The 23,276-nt window shown below is 47.1% G+C and overlaps 1 protein-coding gene across 3 annotated transcripts in view; it reads right to left on the bottom strand.

The window, feature by feature from the left end:
* Positions 1 to 18,907, bottom strand: part of LOC147108538 (bactericidal permeability-increasing protein-like) — a 66,378-nt gene extending 47,471 nt beyond the window's left edge. The window contains exons 1-6 of one of the 3 annotated variants that reach the window (XM_086005200.1): positions 18,596 to 18,907; positions 18,018 to 18,119; positions 17,271 to 17,440; positions 12,570 to 12,684; positions 4,740 to 4,868; positions 478 to 633 (exon numbers count right to left, since the gene is read on the bottom strand). In XM_086005200.1, coding sequence (XP_085861326.1) covers positions 478 to 633; positions 4,740 to 4,868; positions 12,570 to 12,684; positions 17,271 to 17,373 — 503 coding nt within the window. In that variant the 5' untranslated portion in view covers positions 17,374 to 17,440; positions 18,018 to 18,119; positions 18,596 to 18,907. Of the gene's footprint in view, positions 1 to 477; positions 634 to 4,739; positions 4,869 to 12,569; positions 12,685 to 17,270; positions 17,441 to 18,017; positions 18,120 to 18,595 lie in introns of those variants that run through there. The other 2 variants (XM_086005201.1, XM_086005202.1) reach the window with 2 other exon arrangements.
* Between the last annotated feature and the right edge of the window lie 4,369 nt (positions 18,908 to 23,276).

Below are 23,276 nucleotides of genomic sequence, written 5' to 3'. Positions count from 1 at the left end.
CCACAAACAGCAATGAGACAGATGACCAGATAATTTGTTATGCGAGGAAAGACCATATCAGAATTAACTCTGGTACCCTTGTGGTAAACCACTGTTGTTCACTGTTGTTCACTTCACTGTTGTTCACTCTTGCCCATTGTTGTACCTGTCTGTGCATGCCTCAGCTGGCTCCGCCCCTGGCTCCACCCATATGCCCTGGTATAAAGGCGGCTGCTCTGCAGTTCCCCAGGCATTCAGGACCGGTCGACCACTAGAGGCATGCCTTCGTTCTTTAGCTAATAAAAGCCTGTTTGTTACTCTCTTAACTTCCAGTCTTTCTCAGTAATTGATAGCGCATCAACCCTCCACTGTCAAACAGCCTACCACCAATCACCCTCTAGTTCAGATGAAGAATGGCCAATTGGGCAAAGTACCAGGAGAAACTTGTGCAGCGGGGGGGGGGAATCCATTTCCTTCCTTACGTATTGCGCACATTACCTGGCTCCTCCATGGAACGTGATGTCCAAGTTGCCGACATTGGCTGTGCAGGCGGCACTGTGCACTGCAGGGCGGCCAGTATTATCCCGGGTCATTCCTATTGCCTCTGATATTGACAGACTGCTCACAGCCAGGTCGAATGAGCCACTGTCCGATCTGTAAAGACAAACACACAGCAGCAGTCACAAGATATGAGATGGAGAGAAGATACACTAGAAGACAGACTGACTAATAAACTGAGTCCCCACAGCACTGCCAGTTATTAAGTGTGAAGTATTAAATTCCACCCTGTGATGGGATGGCGGGATTGTACTTGTACTTGCATAGTGATATGAACGAAACACTCCGCAGAAAGTTAAGTCTTGTCCATTTCAGTCTAAGTACCATTTTTAATGGCGTGATAAGTCTTAATTACTGCCAAACAAGCTTTCTGGCACAGAAAATTAACTGCTACAAGTGTGAAGTCTAATTCCTTCAGATTTTAATTGTTGTTGGAGTGATTATGTAAATTGGGCGTTACTGTAGTATTACACAATATTTACAGCACAGAAACAGGCCATTAGGCCCAACAGGTCTGTGCCTGTGTATATGCTCCACATGAGCCTCCTCAGCATATAGTCGCATGATAGAATGATAATGGAGTTGTTGACCAATCATAGCAATCAATCTCTATCAATTATTCTACAACAGACCCAGACATGACACCAGTGGTGGAGAGCTTTGGGAACCAGCGGTCCAAAGTCATCTGTTATTTACTGAAAGAAATCTAGGTAATTTGCATTTGAGTGAATCAACACTATCTGTTTCCCTAGAGAGCCTGTTCCATAGATTGACCACTCGCTCACTGAAATATTGGCCCCGATATTGACAGGGACGGGCTGCATAGGTGGGGGCACGGAGTTTTGAACGGGCAACCCGGAAGTCCGGGTTTCCCCGCATGCTGAGGAGTTTTAACTTAACAACGTGCAACTTTTCTCCTCGACAGGTTCCCCACCTGGATGTCAGCCTGATTGACAGGCTTGGCTTCCAGTTGAGCGGGGAGGACTCCAGAGCAGACTGCAGCCCCAGGTTGAGAGCCTGAAGCTGCTACTGGGAGTGTGGTCCAATCTCCGACCCCGGGGGTGAGTCTGATCTATGACCCCGGGGGTCTTTGTACTGGGGTGGGGGGGGGGCTCTGATGGGGGGGCCAGGGGAAAGCACTCCTGCTCTACCTGACCCACAAGCAGTGCTGTAAAAGCTCTTACTTTCTCCCTGAATCAGTCCTTTCAACTGCCGGGTTTCCCGAGGCCTGGGAAACCCGGCCGCCCACTGTAAAACCTGCAAAGCAGGTTAAATCTGAGGCTGCCAGCCTTATTAAAATATTTGAATTGCCAAACCGCCGCCTGGGAGCGGATTGGCTGCCCACCCCTTGTTCCACCTTTGTTAAGCCCAGAAGTGGGCAGGCCAGAGCTGGGTTGGGGTCGTGTTTGAGATTTAAAATTTTTTAACCTCAGATCCGACCCCTACCAACCTGTTTTTGGGGGTTAATTTTCCCCCTATTGTTTCCGCAGATTAGTTTTGAATTTCTCTCCCTTCATGCGCAGGCCGTGTCTGTAAGCAGGTCAGCTGCCCACCTTCACAACCAGAGTCAAGTAAATAATCATAAAAAGGAACTTAAAAATAACACACCAAACAATAGTGTAAAACGAGTAATAGCGAGTCGGCAGCCCGATTTACACCTCTCCCAATTATTGCTGACTTCAACGGAAATAAAAATGGGGAGGGATGTAAAACGGGCTGCCGACTCGCTACCACCCGTTTGACACTATCATACAAAGTCCAGATCTAAACCACACTCTCCAAATGCAGCTTCCGATGTGGTGCCGAACCATACAAAGTAGGAAGGCCCAAAATCCAATCCCTGGCAGGCACTGGATTAAATGATGGGAGCTGGGCAGTAGCTGCAAGTTAGTCTCTCTGTCCCCTGGGCTTAGAGGCGTTAAACCAGCCAGGTTACCACTCCTGATCAGTGTTCAACGTTCATCTTGTAGGCCCAACCAAAAACAGGTGCCTTTTGGGTGAGGTACCAGAGGGCTGACCACAGCATGGAATGATGCAGCCTCTTCAGGAAGGGGAAGAAACAAACTGATACAAAATAAAACAAAGACTAAATCTATATATATAAAAGGATATGTCTCTCTGTCTGTCTCTCTGTCCGGCTATACAATCAAAAGTTATAGAGCGTACCTACACATACGTTATATCAAAAGAAAGCTCATCATTAGGGGACTCTTGTAGGTGTATTTACTTTTTGCTCGGACAAAAATTGTGCTGACAGTTGGACAAAAATTGTGCCGACGGTATCCAAAAAACTTTCAAAATTCCGCTCATTATCCGCTCATTTGCATCGAGTGGGGGTGGTTTCCCCACCTCCACCATCCCCCCAGTCGCTCGCTCTCTTCCCCCCAGTCGCTCGCTCGCTCTCTTCCCCCCAGTCGCTCGCTCGCTCTCTTCCCCCCAGTCGCTCGCTCGCTCTCTTCCCCCCAGTCGCTCGCTCGCTCTCTTCCCCCCAGTCGCTCGCTCGCTCTCTTCCCCCCAGTCGCTCGCTCGCTCTCTTCCCCCCAGTCGCTCGCTCGCTCTCTTCCCCCCAGTCGCTCGCTCGCTCTCTTCCCCCCAGTCGCTCGCTCGCTCTCTTCCCCCCAGTCGCTCGCTCGCTCTCTTCCCCCCAGTCGCTCGCTCGCTCTCTTCCCCCCAGTCGCTCGCTCGCTCTCTTCCCCCCCAGTCGCTCGCTCGCTCTCTTCCCCCCAGTCGCTCGCTCGCTCTCTTCCCCCCAGTCGCTCGCTCGCTCTCTTCCCCCCAGTCGCTCGCTCGCTCTCTTCCCCCCAGTCGCTCGCTCGCTCTCTTCCCCCCAGTCGCTCGCTCGCTCTCTTCCCCCCAGTCGCTCGCTCGCTCTCTTCCCCCCAGTCGCTCGCTCGCTCTCTTCCCCCCAGTCGCTCGCTCGCTCTCTTCCCCCCAGTCGCTCGCTCGCTCTCTTCCCCCCAGTCGCTCGCTCGCTCTCTTCCCCCCAGTCGCTCGCTCTCTCTCTTCCCCCCCAGTCGCTCTCTCTCTTCCCCCCAGTCGCTCGCTCGCTCTCTTCCCCCCCAGTCGCTCGCTCGCTCTCTTCCCCCCCCAGTCGCTCGCTCGCTCTCTTCCCCCCCAGTCGCTCGCTCTCTCTCTTCCCCCCAGTCGCTCGCTCTCTCTCTTCCCCCCAGTCGCTCGCTCTCCCTCTTCCCCCCAGTCGTTCGCTCTCCCTCTTCCCCCCAGTCGCTCGCTCTCTCTCTTCCCCCCCAGTCGCTCTCTCTCTTCCCCCCAGTCGCTCGCTCGCTCTCTTCCCCCCCAGTCGCTCGCTCGCTCTCTTCCCCCCCCAGTCGCTCGCTCGCTCTCTTCCCCCCCAGTCGCTCGCTCTCTCTCTTCCCCCCAGTCGCTCGCTCTCTCTCTTCCCCCCCAGTCGCTCGCTCTCCCTCTTCCCCCCAGTCGTTCGCTCTCCCTCTTCCCCCCAGTCGCTCGCTCTCTGTCTTCCCCCCAGTCGCTCGCTCTCTCTCTTCCCCCCAGTCGCTCGCTCTCTCTCTTCCCCCCAGTCGCTCGCTCTCTCTCTTCCCCCCAGTCGCTCGCTCTCTCTCTTCCCCCCCAGTCGCTCGCTCTCTCTCTTCCCCCCCAGTCGCTCGCTCTCTCTCTTCCCCCCAGTCGCTCTCTCTCTCTCTTCCCCCCAGTCGCTCTCTCTCTCTCTTCCCCCCCAGTCGCTCTCCCTCTCTCTCTTCCCCCCAGTCGCTCTCTCTCTCTCTCTCTTCCCCCCAGTCGCTCTCCCTCTCTCTCTCTCTTCCCCCCAGTTGCTCTCTCTCTCTCTCTCTTCCCCCCCAGTCGCTCTCTCTCTCTCTCTCTTCCCCCCAGTCGCTCTCTCTCTCTCTCTCTTCCCCCCAGTTGCTCTCTCTCTCTCTCTCTCTCTTCCCCCCAGTCGCTCTCTCTCTCTCTCTCTCTCTCTCTTCCCCCGTCGCTCTCTCTCTCTCTTCCCCCCAGTCGCTCTCTCTCTCTCTCTTCCCCCCAGTCGCTCTCTCTCTCTCTTCCCCCCCAGTCGCTCTCTCTCTCTCTCTCTCTTCCCCCCAGTCGCTCTCTCTCTCTCTCTCTTCCCCCCAGTCGCTCTCTCTCTCTCTCTCTCTTCCCGCCAGTCGCTCTCTCTCTCTCTCTTCCAACAACAACATGCCCTCAAAAGACTCTCGGCACCGCCGGGCACTTCAGCTAGTACTTACATAAAAAGATACTTCACTCTCCAGTTGCCATGTATGTGTATGTAAGCATTGTCAATGGAGAGCTTAATGCCAGTCCCAGTATAGAATCCCACGGCTGACTGAGGCAGACTAAAATCCTCAATACGCATCCTGGAAACAAAATTTACACAGGATTACATCGGATATACGGCACAGAAACAGGCCATTTGGCCCAACCAGTCTATGCCGGTGTTTATGTTCCACTCGAGCCTCCTCCCGCCTTGCCTCATCTAAATCTATCAGCATAACCCTCTATTCCCTTCTCCTTCATATGCTTATCTAGCCTCCCCTTAAATGCATCTATATTTTACGCTTCAACCACTCCCTGTGGTAGCGAGTTCCACATTCTCACCACTCTCTGGGTAAAGAAGTTCCTTCTAAATTTCCTATTTACACAAGTTATTGTTACATTCTCATTACAGCTGTGGACAGGCAGGGGGTGAAGTGATTTACACGGAATCGAAAGTTTAGGGAGGGTGCAGTTATAGCTTTATTTCCAAAAACATTAACTTAAAAGAAAACTCACTCTAACAGTAAAACGCATCTTAATTTGTTCAGTACCGTTACACAACCAGTTCCCAACAATATCTATTAGCTTCCCAATAAATCCTCCATGGCAGGACCCATAATATTAGGCTGAAGACTGACTGCCGATACACAGCATTTCCCCTAATGTGGACATAACATGAACCTTGTACACTTTACTGTGTCTGCTCCGCTATTAGTTACAGATTGGGTGAGTGTGTGGGGGAAGGAACACATAGGACGAGCATTAGAACTCTGTGGAGCAAATATACAACATAACACAGCTTTAAAGCTCAACGACTTGTAAGAACTATTGAAGGGGAAGAAAACAACTGAAAGCTAAGAGAGGTGAATTACCCCTTGATTCAAGCACAAGGGATTATCCTGCCTTAGTGACAGCGCTGTTCTATTAAAATGCCGGTGTCTTCCTGTCTCTAAAGAAAGAACTTGTATTTCTATAGCACCTTTCACGACTTCAGGACGTCCTAAAGTGCTTTACAGCCAATAAAATACTTTTGAATTGCAAACACAGCAGCCAATTTGCGCACAGCAAAACCCCACAAACTGCAATGTGATAATAACCAGATAATCTGTCTTTAGTGCCGGGGATCTCTTACTGAGAGGGTAGATGGGGCCTTAGTTTAACATTTCATCTGAAAGATGGCACCTCCGACAGTGCAGCACTCCCTCAGTACTGCACTGGAGTGTCAGCCTAGATTTTTTGTGCTCCAGTCTCTGGAGTGGGACGTGAACCCACAATCTTCTGACTCACCGATTGAGTCTTAGCTGACACCCTGGATAATGTGGCATACGCTGATCCTTGGTCTCAGTAAAGTAGCATTAGTGGTCGTTTCACTGTCCTGGTAGCTTTGTGATTGAGTATTTCTCTCTTTCTCTCTTTTTTCCAAACTTAATTTTTGTGGTTTATAGTTTCTAGGGTCTCTGTTGTGTAGCAGGGAGTGCTAGTAAACAAGGGTCCTTGAGTATATCATTTAATTGTAGTGTAATTGGTGGTATTGATTTGATTTAATTTAATTTGAATTAATTAAAGGGTAAGTCATGGCAGCACAGCTCGGCCCCGTGGCATGCTCTTCCTGCACTATGTGGGAAATCAGGGACACTTCCTGTGTCCCTGACGACCATATGTGCGGGAAGTGTATCCAGCTGCAGCTACTGGCAGACCGCATTGCGGCGCTGGAGCTGCGAATGGATACATACTGGAGCATTTGCGATGCTGAGGACATCGTGGATATCACGTTTAATCAGTTGGTCACACCGCAGGTAAAGGCTGCAAAGGCAGGAAGGGAATGGGTGACTGCCAGGCAGAGTAGTAGGCGCAGGCAGGTAGTGCAGGGGTCCCTGCGGCCATCACCCTCCCAAACAGATAGATTGCTTTGGATATTGTTGGGGGGAGATGGCTTATCGGGGGAAGGCAGCAGTAGCCAACTTCCTGGCACCATGGATGGTTCTGCTGCACAGGATGGGAAGAAAAAGAGGAGAGCTATAGTGATAGGGGATTCTATTGTAAGGGGAATAGATAGGCATTTCTGCGGCCACAAATGAGACTCCAGGATGGTATGTTGCCTCCCTGGTGCAAGGGTCAAGGATGTCTCGGAGCAGTTGCAGGGCATTTTGGAGGGGGAGGGTGAACAGCCAGCTGTCGTGGTGCATATAGGCATCAACAATATAGGTAAAAAACAGGATGAGGACCTAAAAGCTGAATACAGGGAGTTAGGAGGTAAATTCAAAAATAGGACCTCAGAGGTAGTAATCTCAGGATTGCTACCAGTGCCATGTGCTAGTCAGAGTAGAAAGAGAAGGGTATTTCAGATGAATATGTGGCTAGAGGAATGGTGCACGGGGGAGGGGGGGGGATTCTAATTCCTGGGACATTGGAACCGGTTCTGGGGGAGGTGGGACCAGTACAAACCGAATGGTTTGCACCTGGGCAGGACCGGGACCGATGTCCTCGGGGGAGTGTTTGCTAGTGTTGTTGGGGAGGGTTTAAATTAAAATGGCAGGGGGTTGGGAACCTGAGCAGGGAGACAGAGGAAAAGGAAGCAAGGATAGAAGCAAAAGACAGGAAGGAGAAAAGCAAAAGTGGAAGGCAGAGAAATCAAGTGTGTAAATCAAACAGGGCTACAGTAAATAATAATTCTAAAAGGACTAAGAGTGTTAAAAAAACAAGCCTGAAGGCTTTGTGCCTTAATGTGAGGAGCATTCATAATAAGGTGGATGAATTAGCTGCGCAAAAAGATGTAAACGGATGTGATATAATTGGGATTACGGAGACATGTTTCCAGGGTGACCAAGGCTGGGAATTCAACATCCAGAGGTATTCAATATTCAGGAAGGAGAGGCAAAAAGGAAAAGGAGGTGGGGTAGCATTGCTGGTTAAAGAGGAGATTAACACAATAGTAAGGAAGGATATTAGCTCTGATGATGTGGAATCTGTATGGGTAGAGCTGAGAAATACCAAGGGGCAGAAAACGTTAGTGGGAGTTGTATACAGACCCCAAACAGTAATGCTGAGGTTGTGGATGGCATTAAACAGGAAATTAGTGATGTGTGCAATAAGGGCACAGCAATTATCATGGGTGACTTTAATCTACATATAGATTGGGCTAACCAAATTAGTAACAATACTGTGGAGGAGGAATTCCTAGAGTGTATACAGGATGGTTTCCTGGACCAATATGTCGAGGAACCAACTAGAGATCAGGCCATCTTAGACTGGGTTTTATGTAATGAGAAAGGATTCATTAGCAATGTTGTTGTGCGAGGCCCCTTGGGGAGGAGCGATCATTCTTCATTAAGATGGAGAGTGAAGTAGTTGACTCAGAGACTAGGGTCCTGAATTTAAATAAAAGGAAACTACAATGGTATGAGGCGCGAGTTGGCTAGGATGGATTGGGGAACATTACTTAAAGGGTTGACGGTGGATAGGCAATGGCAAACATTTAAAGATCGCATGGATGAACTACAGGAATTGTTTATCCCTGTCTGGCATAAAAATAAAACAAAAAAGGTGGCGCAACCGTGGCTAACAAGGGAAATTAGGGATAGCATAAGATCCAAGGAGAGGACATATAAATTGGCCAGAAAAAGCAGCAAACCTGAGGATTGGGAGCAGTTTAGGATTCAGCAAAGGAGGACAAAGGGATTAATTAAGAGCGGGAAAATAGAGTATGAGAGTATGCTTGCAGGGAACATAAAAACTAACTAAAAGCTTCTATAGATATGTGAAGAAAAAAAGATTGGTGAAATCAAGCGTAGGTCCCTTGCAGTCAGAATCAGGGGAATTTATAATGGGGAACAAAGAAATGGCAGACCAATTAAATACATACTTTGGTTCTGTCTTCACAAAGGAGGACACAAATAACCTCCCAGAGATGTCGGGGAACATAAGGTCTAATGAGAGGGAGGAACTCAATGAAATCAGTATTTGTAGGGAAATGGTGTTAGGGAAATTGACGGGATTGAAGGCTGATAAATCCCCAGGGCCTGATAATCTACATCCTAGGGTACTTAAGGAAGTGGCCCTAGAAATAGTAGATGCATTGCTGGTCATCTTCCAAAATTCTATAGACTCTGGCACAGTTCCCATGGATTGGAGGGTAGCTAAGGCAACCCCACTATTTAAAAAAGGTGGTAGAGAGAAAATGGGGAATTATAGATCGGTAAGCCTGACATCGGTTGTGGGGAAAATGTTAGAGTCATTATAAAAGATGCAATAGCAGAGCACTTGGAAAACAGTGACAGGATCAGACAAAGTCAACATGGATTTACAAAAGGTAAATCGTGCTTGACTAATCTACTGGAATGTTTTGAGGATGAAACTGGTAGAATAGATTAGGGAGAACCAGTGGATGTGGTGTATTTGGACTTTCAGAAGGCTTTCGATAAGCTCCCGCATAAGAGATTAGCATGTAAAGTTAAAGCACATGGGATTGGCGATAAGGTACTGACTTGGATAGAAAACTGGTTGGCAGACAGGAAGCAAAGAGTTGGAATAAACGGGTCTTTTTCCGAGTGGCAGGCAGTGACTAGTGGGGTACCACAGGGATCGGTGCTAGGACCCCAGTCATTCACAATATATATTAATGATCTAGACGAGGGAACTAGATGTAATATCTCCAAGTTTGCAGACGACACAAAGCTGGGTGGGCGTGTGCTGTGAGGAGGATGCCGAGAAACTCCAGTATGATTTGGACAGGTTGGGTGATTGGGCAGATGCATGGCAGATGCAGTATAATGTGGATAAATGCGAGGTTATCCACTTTGGTGGCAAAAACAGGAAGGCAGATTATCTTCTGAACGGCAATAGATTGGGAGAAGGGGAAGAGCAAAGAGACCTGGGTGTCCTTGTGCACCAGTCGCTGAAGGTAGGCATGCAGGTGCAGCAGGCAGTTAAGAAGGAAATGGTATGTTGGCCTTCATAGCGAGAGGATTCGAGTACAGGAGCAAGGATGTCTTGCTGCAGTTGTACAGGGCTTTGGTGAGACCACACCTTGAGTATTGTGTGCAGTTTTGGTCACCTTATCTGAGGAAGGATGTTCTTGCCAAGGAGGGAGTGCAGCGAAGATTCACAAGACTGATACCTGGGATGGCAGGAATGACGTATGAGGAGAGATTGGGTCGATTGGGCTTATATTCGCTGGAGTTTAGAAGAATGAGAGGGGATCTCATTGAAACTTATAAAAGGACTAGATAGACTAGATGCAGGAAGGATGTTCCCGATGGCGGGGGAGTCCAGAACCAGGGGTCACAGTCTAAAGATAAGGGGTAAGCCATTTAGGACAGAGATGAGGAGGAATTTCTTCACCCAGAGAGTGGTGAACCTGTGGAATTCTCTACCACAGAAGGCAGTAGAGGCCAATTCATTAAATATATTCAAGAAGGAGTTAGATATATTTCTTAAAGCTAAAGGGATCAAGGGATATGGGGAGAAAGCAGGGACAGGGTACTGAATTTGGATTATCAGCAATGATCTCATTAAATGACAGAGCAGGCTCGAGGGGCCGAATGGCTTACTCCTGCTCCTATCTTCTGTGTTTCTATGAGCTAGTTTCCTGGAGCAAAATCCTAGAATCTTACTCTGACAAGCTGAGCTCCTGGTCTCACGTGGCAGTAACCTGTGCAGCTTCTCTTTGCTTAATAGTATCTGGTGTATTTGCTGTGACCGGCTCCAAAGCATCAATCTAGACAAGCGGCCAGAACAATGGCTGTGAAATCCAATACATTGGAAAGGGGAAGTACTTACTTAACAAGCTAGGGAAGGGGCCAAGAGAGATCAGAGTGTGATGGGATATTCAATACCGACCATTGCAGAGCAGCACATAACAACAAACAGCTCAACTATATCGCCAAATCAGTAGGAGCATGGGAACGGGAGGAGGCCATTCAGCCCCTCGAGCCTGTTCTAGCCATTTTATTAAATCATGGCTGATCTGCATCTTCACTACATTTCCATGCCTTTGCTCCATATTCCTTAGTACCTTTACCTAACAAAAATCTATCTATCTCAGCCTTGAAAACTCAATTGACTCCCAGCATCCGCAGCCTTTTGGGGAGAGAGGGCTCCAGATCTCCACTGCCCTCTTTGCTTCAAGATTTCACTCTTAAATGTCCTAGCTCTAATTTTAAGATGATGCCCTCTTGTTCTTGATTACCCCCACCAGAGGAAATTGTTTCTCTGTATCTACTCTATTGAATCCCTTTATCACTTTGAACACCTCGATTAAATCTCCCTTCAGTCTTCTAAACTCAAGAGAATACAAGCCAAGTTTATATAATTTAACCCTTTAAGCCCAGGTATCATTCTGTTGAATCTGCGCTGCACCCCCTCCAAGGCCAATATAGCCTTCCTGAGACGGGGTCTGAGCAAGTAGAGAGTAAGGGTGAGGCTGTCACCCATAAGCTGTATCACCGTGTGGCTCAGCCTCATCCTGAATACTGCATTCAGTTCTGGTCACTGAATCACAGGCAAGCACTTGAAGTGGTGCCGGGCTGGAGGCTGGTCTCAAGGGTCAGAGGATTGAGATATTAGGAAATGTTAGGAACATGTAAACCGGTCAGCCTTGAAAAGAGGCGAATGAGTGAGAATCTATATAAGATACCAAGTGGAAGAGAATAGGTCAATCCTGAGCACCATTTCAAGTTAAACCTCAAGTGCATGATAAAGATACACAAGTACAAACTGGTAAAAGGCAAATTCAGGACTGATAGTAAGAAGCATTACAACTACTTGCATTTATATAGCGCCTTTAATGGAGCAACATGGCCCAAGATGCTTCACAGGAGTGATTATCAAACAAAATTTGACACCGAGCCACATGAGATATTCGGGCAGATGACCAAAAGCTTGGTCAAAGAGGTAGGTTTTAAGGAGCGTCTTAAAGGAAGAAAGAGTGGTAGAGAGGTGGAGAGATTTAAGGAGGAAGTTCCAGAGCTTAGGCCCTAGGCAGCTGAAGGCGCGACTGCCAATGGTGGGGTGAAGGAAATTGGGAATGCTCAAGAAACCAGAATTGGAGGAGCACAGAGATTTCATAGGGTTGCCGGGTTGGAAGAGGTTACAGATATAGGGACTTCACAGAAAGAGTGATTAACACCTGGAATTATTTTCTGGATATAGATCTGGAATCACCCAAGAGGTAGTCAGTTATATACTCTGATGGGAGGATCTTTGGTTTCTATGAGGGATGAGCTAGATGGCCTGAATGGGCTCCCTCATCTGTACTTACCCTTTTAACTCATTCCTCTCGTCACACACCCCATTGGTGTAAGAACAAGCACATATGATGGAGGTGTCTGAACAACGACAATACAATAATTTGTCTGAAAGGGTGATGGGAGCAGATTCAGCAGTAACTTTCAAAAGGGAACTAGATATATACTTGAAAAGAGAAACTATGCAGAGCTATGGGGAAAGAGCGGGGTAGTGGGACTAATTGGATAACACTTTCAAAGAGCTGGTACAGGCACGATGGGCTGAATGGCCTCCTTTTGTGCTGTATGATTCTATGGTTTCTTGTTGATAAGTTTCTTATTTGAAAACCCCTTATTTGCACAAATGCGAGTTTCAGGCACACAAGACACCTCTTGTTTGTTCTCTGGCTGGAAGTGTGAGCGCATTTCCTGCCCAACATATTGGGGACTTGGTAGGCCATTTGGCACACAAAAAATGGGCAAAGCGTGGCCCAATTTCCAGGTAATTTGTGATGGCTGTGGTCAACTTGGAGCAAATGATCTTCCTACATTCTCCTGAAGAATACTCCACTCACTCACCCTGTGATTTTGTAACGGACGCTGCCAATCACAGACACATGTGTGTTGCCACTGACGTCTGGAATCTGAATCTCTCGCAATTTCTGTTGCAACACCTGGACCCCGACTTGCCGACCTGCGTGACAAACCAGATGTTAGAGAATACCAGAGCCTTCCAGTACACACAGGAGGATAGACCAGTACAAACCCTGCTCTTAGTTACACAGCAATACACACCAGCACACTTCACAATGAGTGGTTGGTATTGGACACTGCGACACATTATACACCCCACCATCTGCTCCACTGGAAACTCCTGTCCGAGTCCTGTAATGCTGCTGTACAATGATGCCATGCCATGTATAATGATGCTGCCAAGGCACGTGTAGCCTTGTGGCAGGGAAGAGTTTGAATATACGATATGATGACCATTACATACCAGTACACACAGATAACACTAGTGCATACATTCGCCACCAGCCACAGGTGGCTAATCGGGAATCCAGATGTGGCATTTCTGCTTAGTAAACAATGACTAATAGACATGTTGGGCCTGTGATCTCATAAGAACATAAGAAATAGGAGCAGGAGTACGCCATTCAGCCCCTTGAGCCTGCTCCACCATTCAATGAGATCATGGCTGATCTTCTGCCTCAACTCCATTCACCGGCCCTATCGCCATATCCCTTGATGCCCTTACTAGTCAGAAATCTATCGACTTCTGTTTTGAATATACCCAATGACTGAGCCTCCACAGCCCTCTGGGGTAGAGAATTCCAAAGATTCACTACCCTCTGTGTGAAGAAATTTCTTCTTATCTCAGTCCTGAATGGCCTACCCTTTATCCTGAGGCTGTGGCCCCTGGTTCTAGACTCCCCAGTCAAGGGAAACATTCTCCCAGCACCCACCCTATCAAGCTCTGTAATAATTTTGTATGCTTCAATGAGATCCCCTCTCATTCTTCTGAATTAAGAATACAGGCCTAGTTTACTCAATCTCTTCTCATACGACAGTCCCGCCATCCCAGGAATCAATCTCATGAACCTTCGTTGCACTCCCTCCATGGCAAGTATATCCTTCCTTAGATAAGGAGACCAAAATTGTACAGTACTCCAGGTGTGGTCTCACCAAGGCCCTATATAATTGGAGTAAGACTTCTTTAGTTCTGTACTCAAATCCTCTTGTAATGAAGTCCAGCATACCATTTGCCTTCCTAATGGCTTGCTGCACCTGCACATTCACTTTCAGTGACTCATGTACAAGGACACCCAGGTCCCTTTGAGCATCTGCATTCCCCAATCTTTCACCATTTAGGAAATACTCTTTTTTCTACCAAAGTGGATAACTTCACATTTATCCACATTATAGTCCATCTGCCATGTTCTCGTCCACTCACTGAGCCTGTCGAGATCCCCTTGAAGCCTCTTCACATCCTCTTTGCAACTGCCACTGCCATCTAGCTTTGTATCATCAGCAAATTTGGAAATGTTACATTTAGTCCCCTCATTCAAATCATTGATATAGATTGTGAATCGCTGGGGCCCAAGCACCAATCCTTGCCGTACCCCACTAGACACAGCCTGCCATCCTGAAAAAGACCCGTTTATCTCTACTCTTTGTTTTCTGTCTGTTAACAAATTCTCAATCCATGCTCGTATATTACCCCCAATTCCATGTGCCCTAATTTTGTTCACCAACCTCTTGTGTGGGACCTTATCGAAGGCCTTCTGAAAATCTAAATACACCACATCTACCGGTTCCCCTTTGTCTACTCCACTAGTTACATCCTCAAAGAACTCCAATGGGTTTGTCAAACAGGATTTCCCTTTCATAAATCCATGTTAACTCTGCCCAATCTTACTTAGTTTCTAAGTGCCCAGTTATTGCATCCTTTATAATAGATTCCAGCATTTTCCCAGCTACTGATATGAGGCTAACAGGTCTGTAGTTCCCCGTTGTGTCTCTCCCTCCTTTCTTAAATAGCGGGGTTATATTTGCTATCCCCCAATCTGCAGGAACCGTTCCAGAATCTAGAGTTTTGGAAGATGACAACCAATGCGTCCACTATCCCAATGGCTACCTCTTTCAAAACCCTAGGATGTAGGTCATCCGGTCCTTGGGATTTATCAACTTTTAGTCCCATTAATTTTGCTAGTACTGTTTTTTTTACTAATAATAATTTCTTTAAGTTCCTCATTCTCGCCACACCCTTGGTTTTCTTGTATTTCTGGGAGGTTTTTTGTGTCTTCCTCCGTGAAGACAGAAACAAAGTATTTATTTAATTTCTCTGCCATTTCCTTATTCCCCATTATAAATTCTCCCCTCTCTGACTGTAAAGGACCTACATTTACCTTCACCTGTCTTTTCCTTTTCAATCCGTTTTTATATTTTTCGCTAGCTTGTGCTCATATTCCATTTTCCCTTTCTTTATCAATTTCTTGGTCCCCCTTTGCTGATTTCTAAAAAGATCCCAATCCTCAGGCTCGTATTCGCACGGTGTGAACCTTAACCTTTTGTGCGTTTGTTGATAAAATGGTCAGACGAAAAGCAGTGTGTGTGAGCGAGTTTTGCTCATTGTGAGTGTTTTACTTCTTTGGTTACTGAATGGTGCTAGATGGTTGTTGAGTAACTATATACAGGTGTTGAGTACATTTACCTGTATTGGGTGCAAAATGAGTGCGAGTGGCTAAAATAGTGTCGTGGTAGCCACACATGTGGCTAGTCAACGAATTCTATTGGACAACACCAGGCCAGTACATGACAATACAGACTAGCCCATATGAGTATTTGTTACATTGGATCAATACACAGCAATCCATAGGAGTACCCATAAATTCTCCCTCTAAATATTACCGTGGGTGCGCGGCCTGTTTATTTAAATGTGCAGTACCTTTAAGTTGGCAGCACGGCCACGCACGCGCAGTATCTTCAACAGGACAACTTATGAGCGGCCTGCGTGGTTCCTTCAGATTGCTGTGCGGCCGCACAGTTTATAGGGATCATTGGCGCCCACAAATACGCATTGGTGCAGGTTAATACACATCAAGAAAGACAATTACACAATCGTATCCACTCGCATACTCTACTGCATATCAGTGCAATTAGAAACAGTACTACAATAACAACTTGCATTTAGACAGCATTCCTCAGGTCAGACAGATATTTCAGATGTGGTTAATTGTAGAGAAGGCTTTTGAAAGCAGTGAGGTAAGAGGTACGGCAGAGTGATTTAAGGAGGAAGTTCCAGGGTCCGGAGCAGAGGTACAGTGGCTGCAAGTATGGCCACCGATAGAGGAAAGAAGAGGACATTGAATAAGAAGCCAGAGGAGCGAAGCGTGCGAGCAGAGACACAGGGGCAAAGGAGGTCACCGAGGTAGGGTGTGCAAGGCCATGCAAGCATTCGAAGGTAAGGGGAATTGATACAGAGGGGTACAGGGAGACAGTGGTACAGAGGATGACAGGGAGTCAGTGGAGGGGAGAGGGGTGCAGGGAGACAGTGGTACAGGGAGCCAGTGGTACAGAGGATGACAGGGAGTCAGTGGAGGGGTGCAGGGAGGCAGTGGTACAGGGAGTCAGTGGAGGGGTGGAGGATTGCCAGTGATACAGAGGGGTACAGAGAGACAGTGATACAGAGGGGTACAGGGAGCCAGTGATAGAGGGGCACAGGGAGCCAGTGATACAGAGGGCCAGTGATACAGACAGCCAGTGATAGAGGGGCAGAGAGCCAGTGATACAGAGGGGTACAGGGAGCCAAGTGATACAGAGGGGTACAGGGAGCCAGTGATAGAGGGGGGCACAGAGAGCCAGTGGCAGGGTACAGGAAGCCAGTGATATAGAAGGGTACAGGGAGTCAATGATGGGGTGCAGGGAGCCAGTTGAGGGGTATAGGAAGCCAGTGGAAGCATACAGGGAGCCAGTGGAGCCCAGTGAGAAGTAGAGTTACAGAAGAGCAAGGCTCTGAGTGGATACTGGATGTTGGCAGTCACATTGTGAGTTCATTGCAAATTATGGCGGATAGAAGGGGGAAATGAGTGCATTAGAGAAATTGAGCCTCACGGTGACAGAAGCATGGATTAGAGTCTCGCCAGCAGAGAGTAGGAGCAGAGATGGGTGATGTTTCGATGGTGGGGCCTGTGATACAGAAGATGACAGAGAGCCAGTGGAGGGGTACAGGGAGCCAGTGGAGGGGTGCCCCTACCTGTATCCCTCCACTGACTCCCTGTATCCCTCCATTCCACTGGCTCCCTGTACCCCTCTGTATCAATTCCCCTTACCTTCGAATACTTGCATGGCCTTGCACACCCTACCTCGGTGACCACCTTTGACCCTGTGTCTCTGCTCGCACCCTTCACTCTTGGTAGTGCAATGGATACAGGCAAGAACCAATGTTCAGGATCAAGCGCTGCACATTGGCAATAGGGGAGGTTGATAGATTTAAAAGCCCAAGTATGTAGGAGTGCATGGGAGCTGAATAGGATGGCTTCAGGTTTTGACAATGTCCAAGAGGTGTCAACACTGGGGAAATGTTAGGCACAACATCATCTTTTAAAAGTCACAGAAATAAGTTACATTTCCAAACCCAACTGCTAGAGGGTGGAATCACAGTTGGAGCCAATGCATCCGGCAAGTGCTGCAGTTAGAATAGTGACACATGCCAATTCCTCAGAGTCCTCACACAATAAAAGTCCACACGTATAGGCTAACAGGCTTGTCCACACTTACCATAGTCCAAGGCTTTCTGTGTTACTCTTGCTTTCAATCCTGGGTTTGTACACAAGGTGTGCGAAGAGAAAAGTAGGAGAGAGGCCGTCACAATCCAGACCATCTTCACCAATACCTCGACTCACGCTCGACGTGTTCCACACCGTGAGGCAAGGCTTTTCCAGTCTTTTCTGAACAAGTCACAATTAATGCAGAAGTAGCAGATAAAGCTTAGTTTCATTTTTAGTCATCTAAGAGTTTGCTTCATTTCCTGACGCCCACATCTGTTCCATCACGAAGACTGCCGACTTCCACCTCTGTAACATCACCTGTCTCCACACGTCTATCACTGAAACCCTTGTATGTGCCACTGTCACCTCCAGACTCAATTATTCCAACAATCTTCTGGCCGACCTTCTATCCTCCACTTTCTCTGTAAACTTCAGCTCAACCCGTTCACCCATCACTCCAGCCCTTGTTGACCTGCATTGGCTGCCGGTCCTACAATGCCTCAAATTTAAGATTCGAATCCCCCCCTCGCCGTGTTTAAATCCCTCGGGGCCTCTACCCTCTCAATCTCTGTAACTGCCTGGAGACCTACAACCTACCCCACCTCCGTTCCGCCAACACTGAGCTCTTGTGAAACCCCCTCCCTTTGCCTTAGAATTGGCAGTCGTGCCTACAGCCACCTAGGTCCCACTCGCTGGAATTTCCTCCCTAAACCTCTCCGTCTCCCTCTCCTCATTTAAGACCCTCCTTAAAACCCACCTCTTTGAACAAGGTGTTGGTCAGCCCTCTGAATCGCTCCTTCTTTGGCTCAGCGTCTGTCCCTCTGTGAAGCTCCTTGGGATGTCATTCCAGGTTGAAGCCCTGATATAAATGCAAGTTATTGTTATTGATGCAGGAGCCACTCCTTTGTTGCCTGGGGCTACATTCTACAGTCTGGGCTGACTAAGCCAACCCATTGCTCGTTACATTAGATTGAGAAACGTAGGTGCAGGAACAAAGTAAAAATGCAGTACACCGCCATGGTTGTAAAGAGTGGGAGAGACGATAGAATAAATGCAGACACAGCAGTTAGCTGATGCCAAACGTGGGTTTCCAAAACTTGTAAAGGAAGACTGAGGGAAGTGAGGAGACCCACAATGTTATGGTCCTGGGAATGAATAAATGAACTAGAGTAGGAGGCAATGCAATGAGTCTTAATTTCATCAGGTAGGACAACGATTGTATTTAAAATTCAGGAGGAATAAGATAGTTCAGAGAAATAATAATTGTATCAATAAAATAGAAAGAGGAGCAAGTTTGTGATGGAGTAAGAGTGAGACAGCCGTGTAGAGTATTACCTGAACAAACCAGTTCTGTCATTGCCCGAGACAGATTTTTTACAATACTTCCTGGAGAAGCCAGTTGCCTCAATCCTCGAGACAGCCTCCGTCAGTCTTTTCTGAACAAGACACAATTAATCAATCAATCCCAAGGTTCTGCCCACAGGCTCCTCCAGGCAAGCTTTGTGTGTTTTCTGAAAAGTAGATCACCACCCCAAACAGGAAGTTTGAGATCAAGCGTTGTAACCCTAAAGCTTTAAATCAGAATTAAAAGCAATAATTGCTGAGCGACCGGATCGGGTGTGCCGTTTGAGAACGGCCTCCCCAGGAACTGTTGCCAATCCCAGTTGTGCCAGGAACATGGCAACACTGTGCATTGACACGCCCATCTGACATTCAGTGGGAAGCTGGTGCAAGAGATCACGGTCTCCCACCCCAGGATTCTGGTCCTGTGTGGCTGCACTGTGCCGGTATGTCACGGCCCTTCCCTCTTGCTTTCTCTCGATGCAAAGTGGTAGAAAGTAAGAGAATGTTACGAAGGTCGAAGCTATTGCCGTATCTGTAGCGATATTTAAAGCTGTGGGTCGTGTGGTTTTAATAGAGGGTTTTTGTTACTGCTGGGATAGCATAGTGTTCTCTCGTGTGTGTGTGTGCTGTAAAGAGAAAAAAGAAGTGGGGGGGGGAGGGAGGGAAGGATGAGAGAGAGAAGACTATATTAATGCTGCCCCCTGCAGTCCAGGTGACTGCTGCAGCTGGCTGATTTTACCCTTTGTTTATGTATTTTTTTATTTATATTAAAGGATTTGATAGGGTAGAGAGAGAGAAACTATTTCCTCTGGTGGGGGGGAGTCCAGAACAAGGGGGCATAATCTTAACATTAGAGCCAGGCCGTTCAGGGACGATGTCAGGAAGCACTTTATCACACAAAGGGTCGTGGGTATCTGCAACTCTTCCCCCAAAAAGCTGATCATCAAAACTGAGATTGGTAGATTTTTGTTGGGCAAGGTCATTAAGAGACATGGAACCAAAGCAGGTAAATAGAGTTTTACATCGGATATACAGCACAGAAACAGGCCATTCAGCCCAACCAGTCCATGCCGGCGTTTATGCTCAGCTCGAGTCTCCTCCAGTCTTTCCTCATCTAAATCTATCAGCATAACCCTCTATTCCCTTCTTGCTCATATGTTTGTCTAGCCTTCCCTTAAATGCATCTATACTATTTGCTTCAACCACTCCCTGACTGATAAGAGCGCACCTGGATGGAGCACAGCGAGAGCGGAGCAGTTAAAAGGAGCGACAGCAACTCAACAGAGGCAGTTTTGGAAAAGTGACATCAGAGTAAAAAAGAGTGACATGGGCTCAAAGGAAGGAGCTGATTGGAGAGTAGCTGGTGAGTGGCTGGTGAGTGTTTTGTTAAGTTTTAAGTTTATTTCTGCTGGGCTAGTTCTTAGGTTATTAAATAGAGGCATGGCAGGGAAGCTCAGTCCCGTGGAGTGCACGTCCTGTGCCATGTGGGAAGTCCTGGACACCTCCCGTGGTCTGGACGACCACATGTGCGGGAAGTGTCACCAGCTACAGCAACTCGAGTTCCGGGTTTCAAGCTTGAGCGGCGGTTGGAGTCACTGCGGTGCTTCCGCAAGGCTGAGAGTTACATGGATAGCACGTATCTAGAGGTGGTCACCCCACAGTTTAAGAGTATGCAGGCAGAGAGGGAATGGGTGACCGCCAGACAGAAGGAGGACTAGGCAGGTAGTGCAGGAGTCCCCGGAGTGTATCACGCTCTCCAACCAGTATCCTGTTCTGAGTACTGGTGAGGGCGATGGTTCCTCTGGGGAGTGCAGTCAGAGTTAAGTCCATGCCACCACGGGTGGCTCAGCTGCACGGGGGGGGGGGGTATGTTGCCTCCTTGGTGCCAGGGTCAAGGATGTCATTGAACAGCTGCAGGACACTCTGAGGAGGGAGGGTAAACAGCCAGAGGTCGTTGTCCATATCGGTACCAATGACATAGGTAGGAAGAGGGATGAGGTCCTGCAAGCAGAGTTTAGGGAGCTAGGAGAGAGATTAAAAAGCAGGACCTCAAAGGAGAGGGCTTTAAACTAATTAGTGGGGGGGAGGTTTTAAGAGAACGAAAAATAAAAATGACAGCGGAGAAGGCAATAGAGCAAGGTAGCAGTGGGGGAATTAAAAACCAGAGCGTGTCAGGAAGGGACAGAATGTATAATGATAAAGGTAAAGTAGTAAAAGGGGTAAAAGCAGGAATAAATTGTCAGAAAACATATTTGAAAGTTCTTTATCTGAATGCACGCAGCATTCGTAACAAAATTGATGAGTTGACGGTGCAAATAACTACACATGGGTATGATCTGGTGGCCATTACGGAAACATGGCTGCAAGATAATCATGACTGGGAACTAAACATACAAGGGTATTTGACAATTAGGAAGGACAGACAGGAAGGAAAGGGAGGTGGGGTTGCTATGTTAATCAAGGATGGAATCGCTGCAATAGTCAGAAATGATATTGGGTCAAAGGATCAGGATAGTGAAACAGTTTGGGTGGAGATAAGGAATAATAAGGGGAAAAAGTCACTAGTGGGCGTAGTCTAGAGGCCTCCTAACAGTTGCAACTCTGTTGGTCGGAGTATAAATCGGGAAATAGTTGGGGCTTGTAATAAGGGAACAGCTATAATCATGGGGGATTTTAACTTTCATATTGACTGGACTAATCAAATTGGGCATGGCAGCATTGAGGAAGAGTTCATAGAGTGTATTAGGGATGGGTTCCTTGAGCAGTATGTAACTGAACCAACCAGGGGGCAGGCAATCTTAGATCTGGTCCTGTGTAATGAGACAGGATTAATAAAAAATGTCCTAGTAAAGGATCCCCTTGGAATGAGTGACCATAATATGGTTGAATTCCAAATTCAGTTTGAGGGTGAGAGAGTTGGATCTCAAACCAGCGTACTAAGCTTAAATAAAGGAAACTATGAAGGTATGAGAGTAGAATTGACTGAAGTGGACCGGGAAAACAGATTAAAGTGTAAGACGGTACAAGAGCAGTGGTCTACATTCAAGGAGATAGTTCACATCTTTCAAGATAAATATATTCCACTGAGGAAAAAGGGGAGTAAAAGAAAAGACAGCCATCCGTAGCTTAGTAAAGTAATAAAGGATAGTATCCGACTGAAAACAAGGGCATATAAATTAGCCAAATCTAGTGGGAGGATAGAAGATTGGGAAGCATTTAAAAGCCAGCAAACAATAACTAAAAGATTAATTAAGAAAGGGAAGATAGATTATGAAAGTAAACTAGCAAAAAATATAAAAACAGATAGCAAGAGTTTCTACAGCTATATAAAAAGAAAAAGGGTGGCTAAAGTGAATGTTGGTCCCTTAGAGGATGGGACCGGGAAACTAGTGGTGGGGAACATGGAGATGGCAAAGACGCTGAACAAATATTTTGTATCAGTCTTTACAGTAGAGGACACTAAAAATATCCCAACACTGGACAAACAGGGGGCAATGGGGGGGGGGGGGAGGAGCTAAACACGATTAAAATCACTAAGGAGATGGTACTCAGTAAAATAATGGGACTTAAGGCGGATAAATCCCCCGGACCTGATGGCCTACATCCTAGGGTCTTGAGAGAAGTGGCGGTAGGGATTGTGGATGCATTGGTGATCATTTTCCAGAACTCCCTGGACTCAGGAAAGGTCCCGGCAGATTGGAAAACTGCTAATGTAACACCCTTATTTAAGAAGGGAAGTAGACAAAAAGCTGGAAACTATAGACCAGTTAACCTAACATCTGTGGTTGGCAAAATGTCGGAGTCCATTATTAAGGAAACAGTAACAGAGCATTTGGATAAACATAATTTAATAGGACAGAGTCAGCATGGTTTTATGAAGGGGCAGTCATGTTTGACAAATTTGCTTGAATTCTTTGAGGATGTAACATACAGGGTGGATAAAGGGGAACCAGTGGATGTAGTGTATTTGGACTTCCAAAAGGCATTTGACAAGGTTCCACACAAAAGATTACTGATCAAGATAAAAAATCACGGGATTGGGGGTAATATACTGGCATGGGTGGAAGATTGGTTATCTAACAGAAAACAAAGAGTTGGGATAAATGGTTCATTCTCAGGCTGGCAATCAGTAACTAGTGGTGTTCCGCAGGGGTCAGTGCTGGGACCCCAACTCTTTACAATCTATATTAACGATTTGGAGGAAGGGACCGAGTGCAACATATCCAAGTTTGCCGACGATACAAAGATGGGAGGGAAAGCAGTGAGTGAGGACATAAAAAACCTGCAAAAGGACATAGACAGGCTAAGTGAGTGGGCAGAGATTTGGCAGATGCAATATAATGTTGGAAAGTGTGAGGTTATGCACTTTGGCAGAAAAAATCAAAGAGCAAGTTATTATCTAAATGGAGAGAAACTGCAAAGTGCTACAGTACAAAGGGATCTGGGGGTCCTGGTGCATGAAACACAAAAAGTTAGTATGCAGGTGCAGCAGGTGATCAGGAAGGCCAATGGAATCTTGGCTTTTATTGCGAGGGGGATGGAGTATAAAAACAGGGAAGTCTTGCTGCAGTTATACAGGGTATTGGTGAGGCCACACTTGGAATACTGCGTGCAGTTTTGGTTTCCATATTTAAGAAAAGATATACTTGCTCTCGAGGCGGTTCAGAGAAGG

The sequence above is a fragment of the Somniosus microcephalus genome, chromosome 13 (assembly GCF_052327205.1).
Source record: "Somniosus microcephalus isolate GS21.2 chromosome 13, FLI_Smic_1.0, whole genome shotgun sequence".
Classification (NCBI taxonomy): Eukaryota; Metazoa; Chordata; class Chondrichthyes; order Squaliformes; family Somniosidae; genus Somniosus; species Somniosus microcephalus.
The sequence above is the reverse complement of the archived record's forward strand: the minus strand, read 5'-3'. Positions and strand labels throughout refer to the sequence as shown.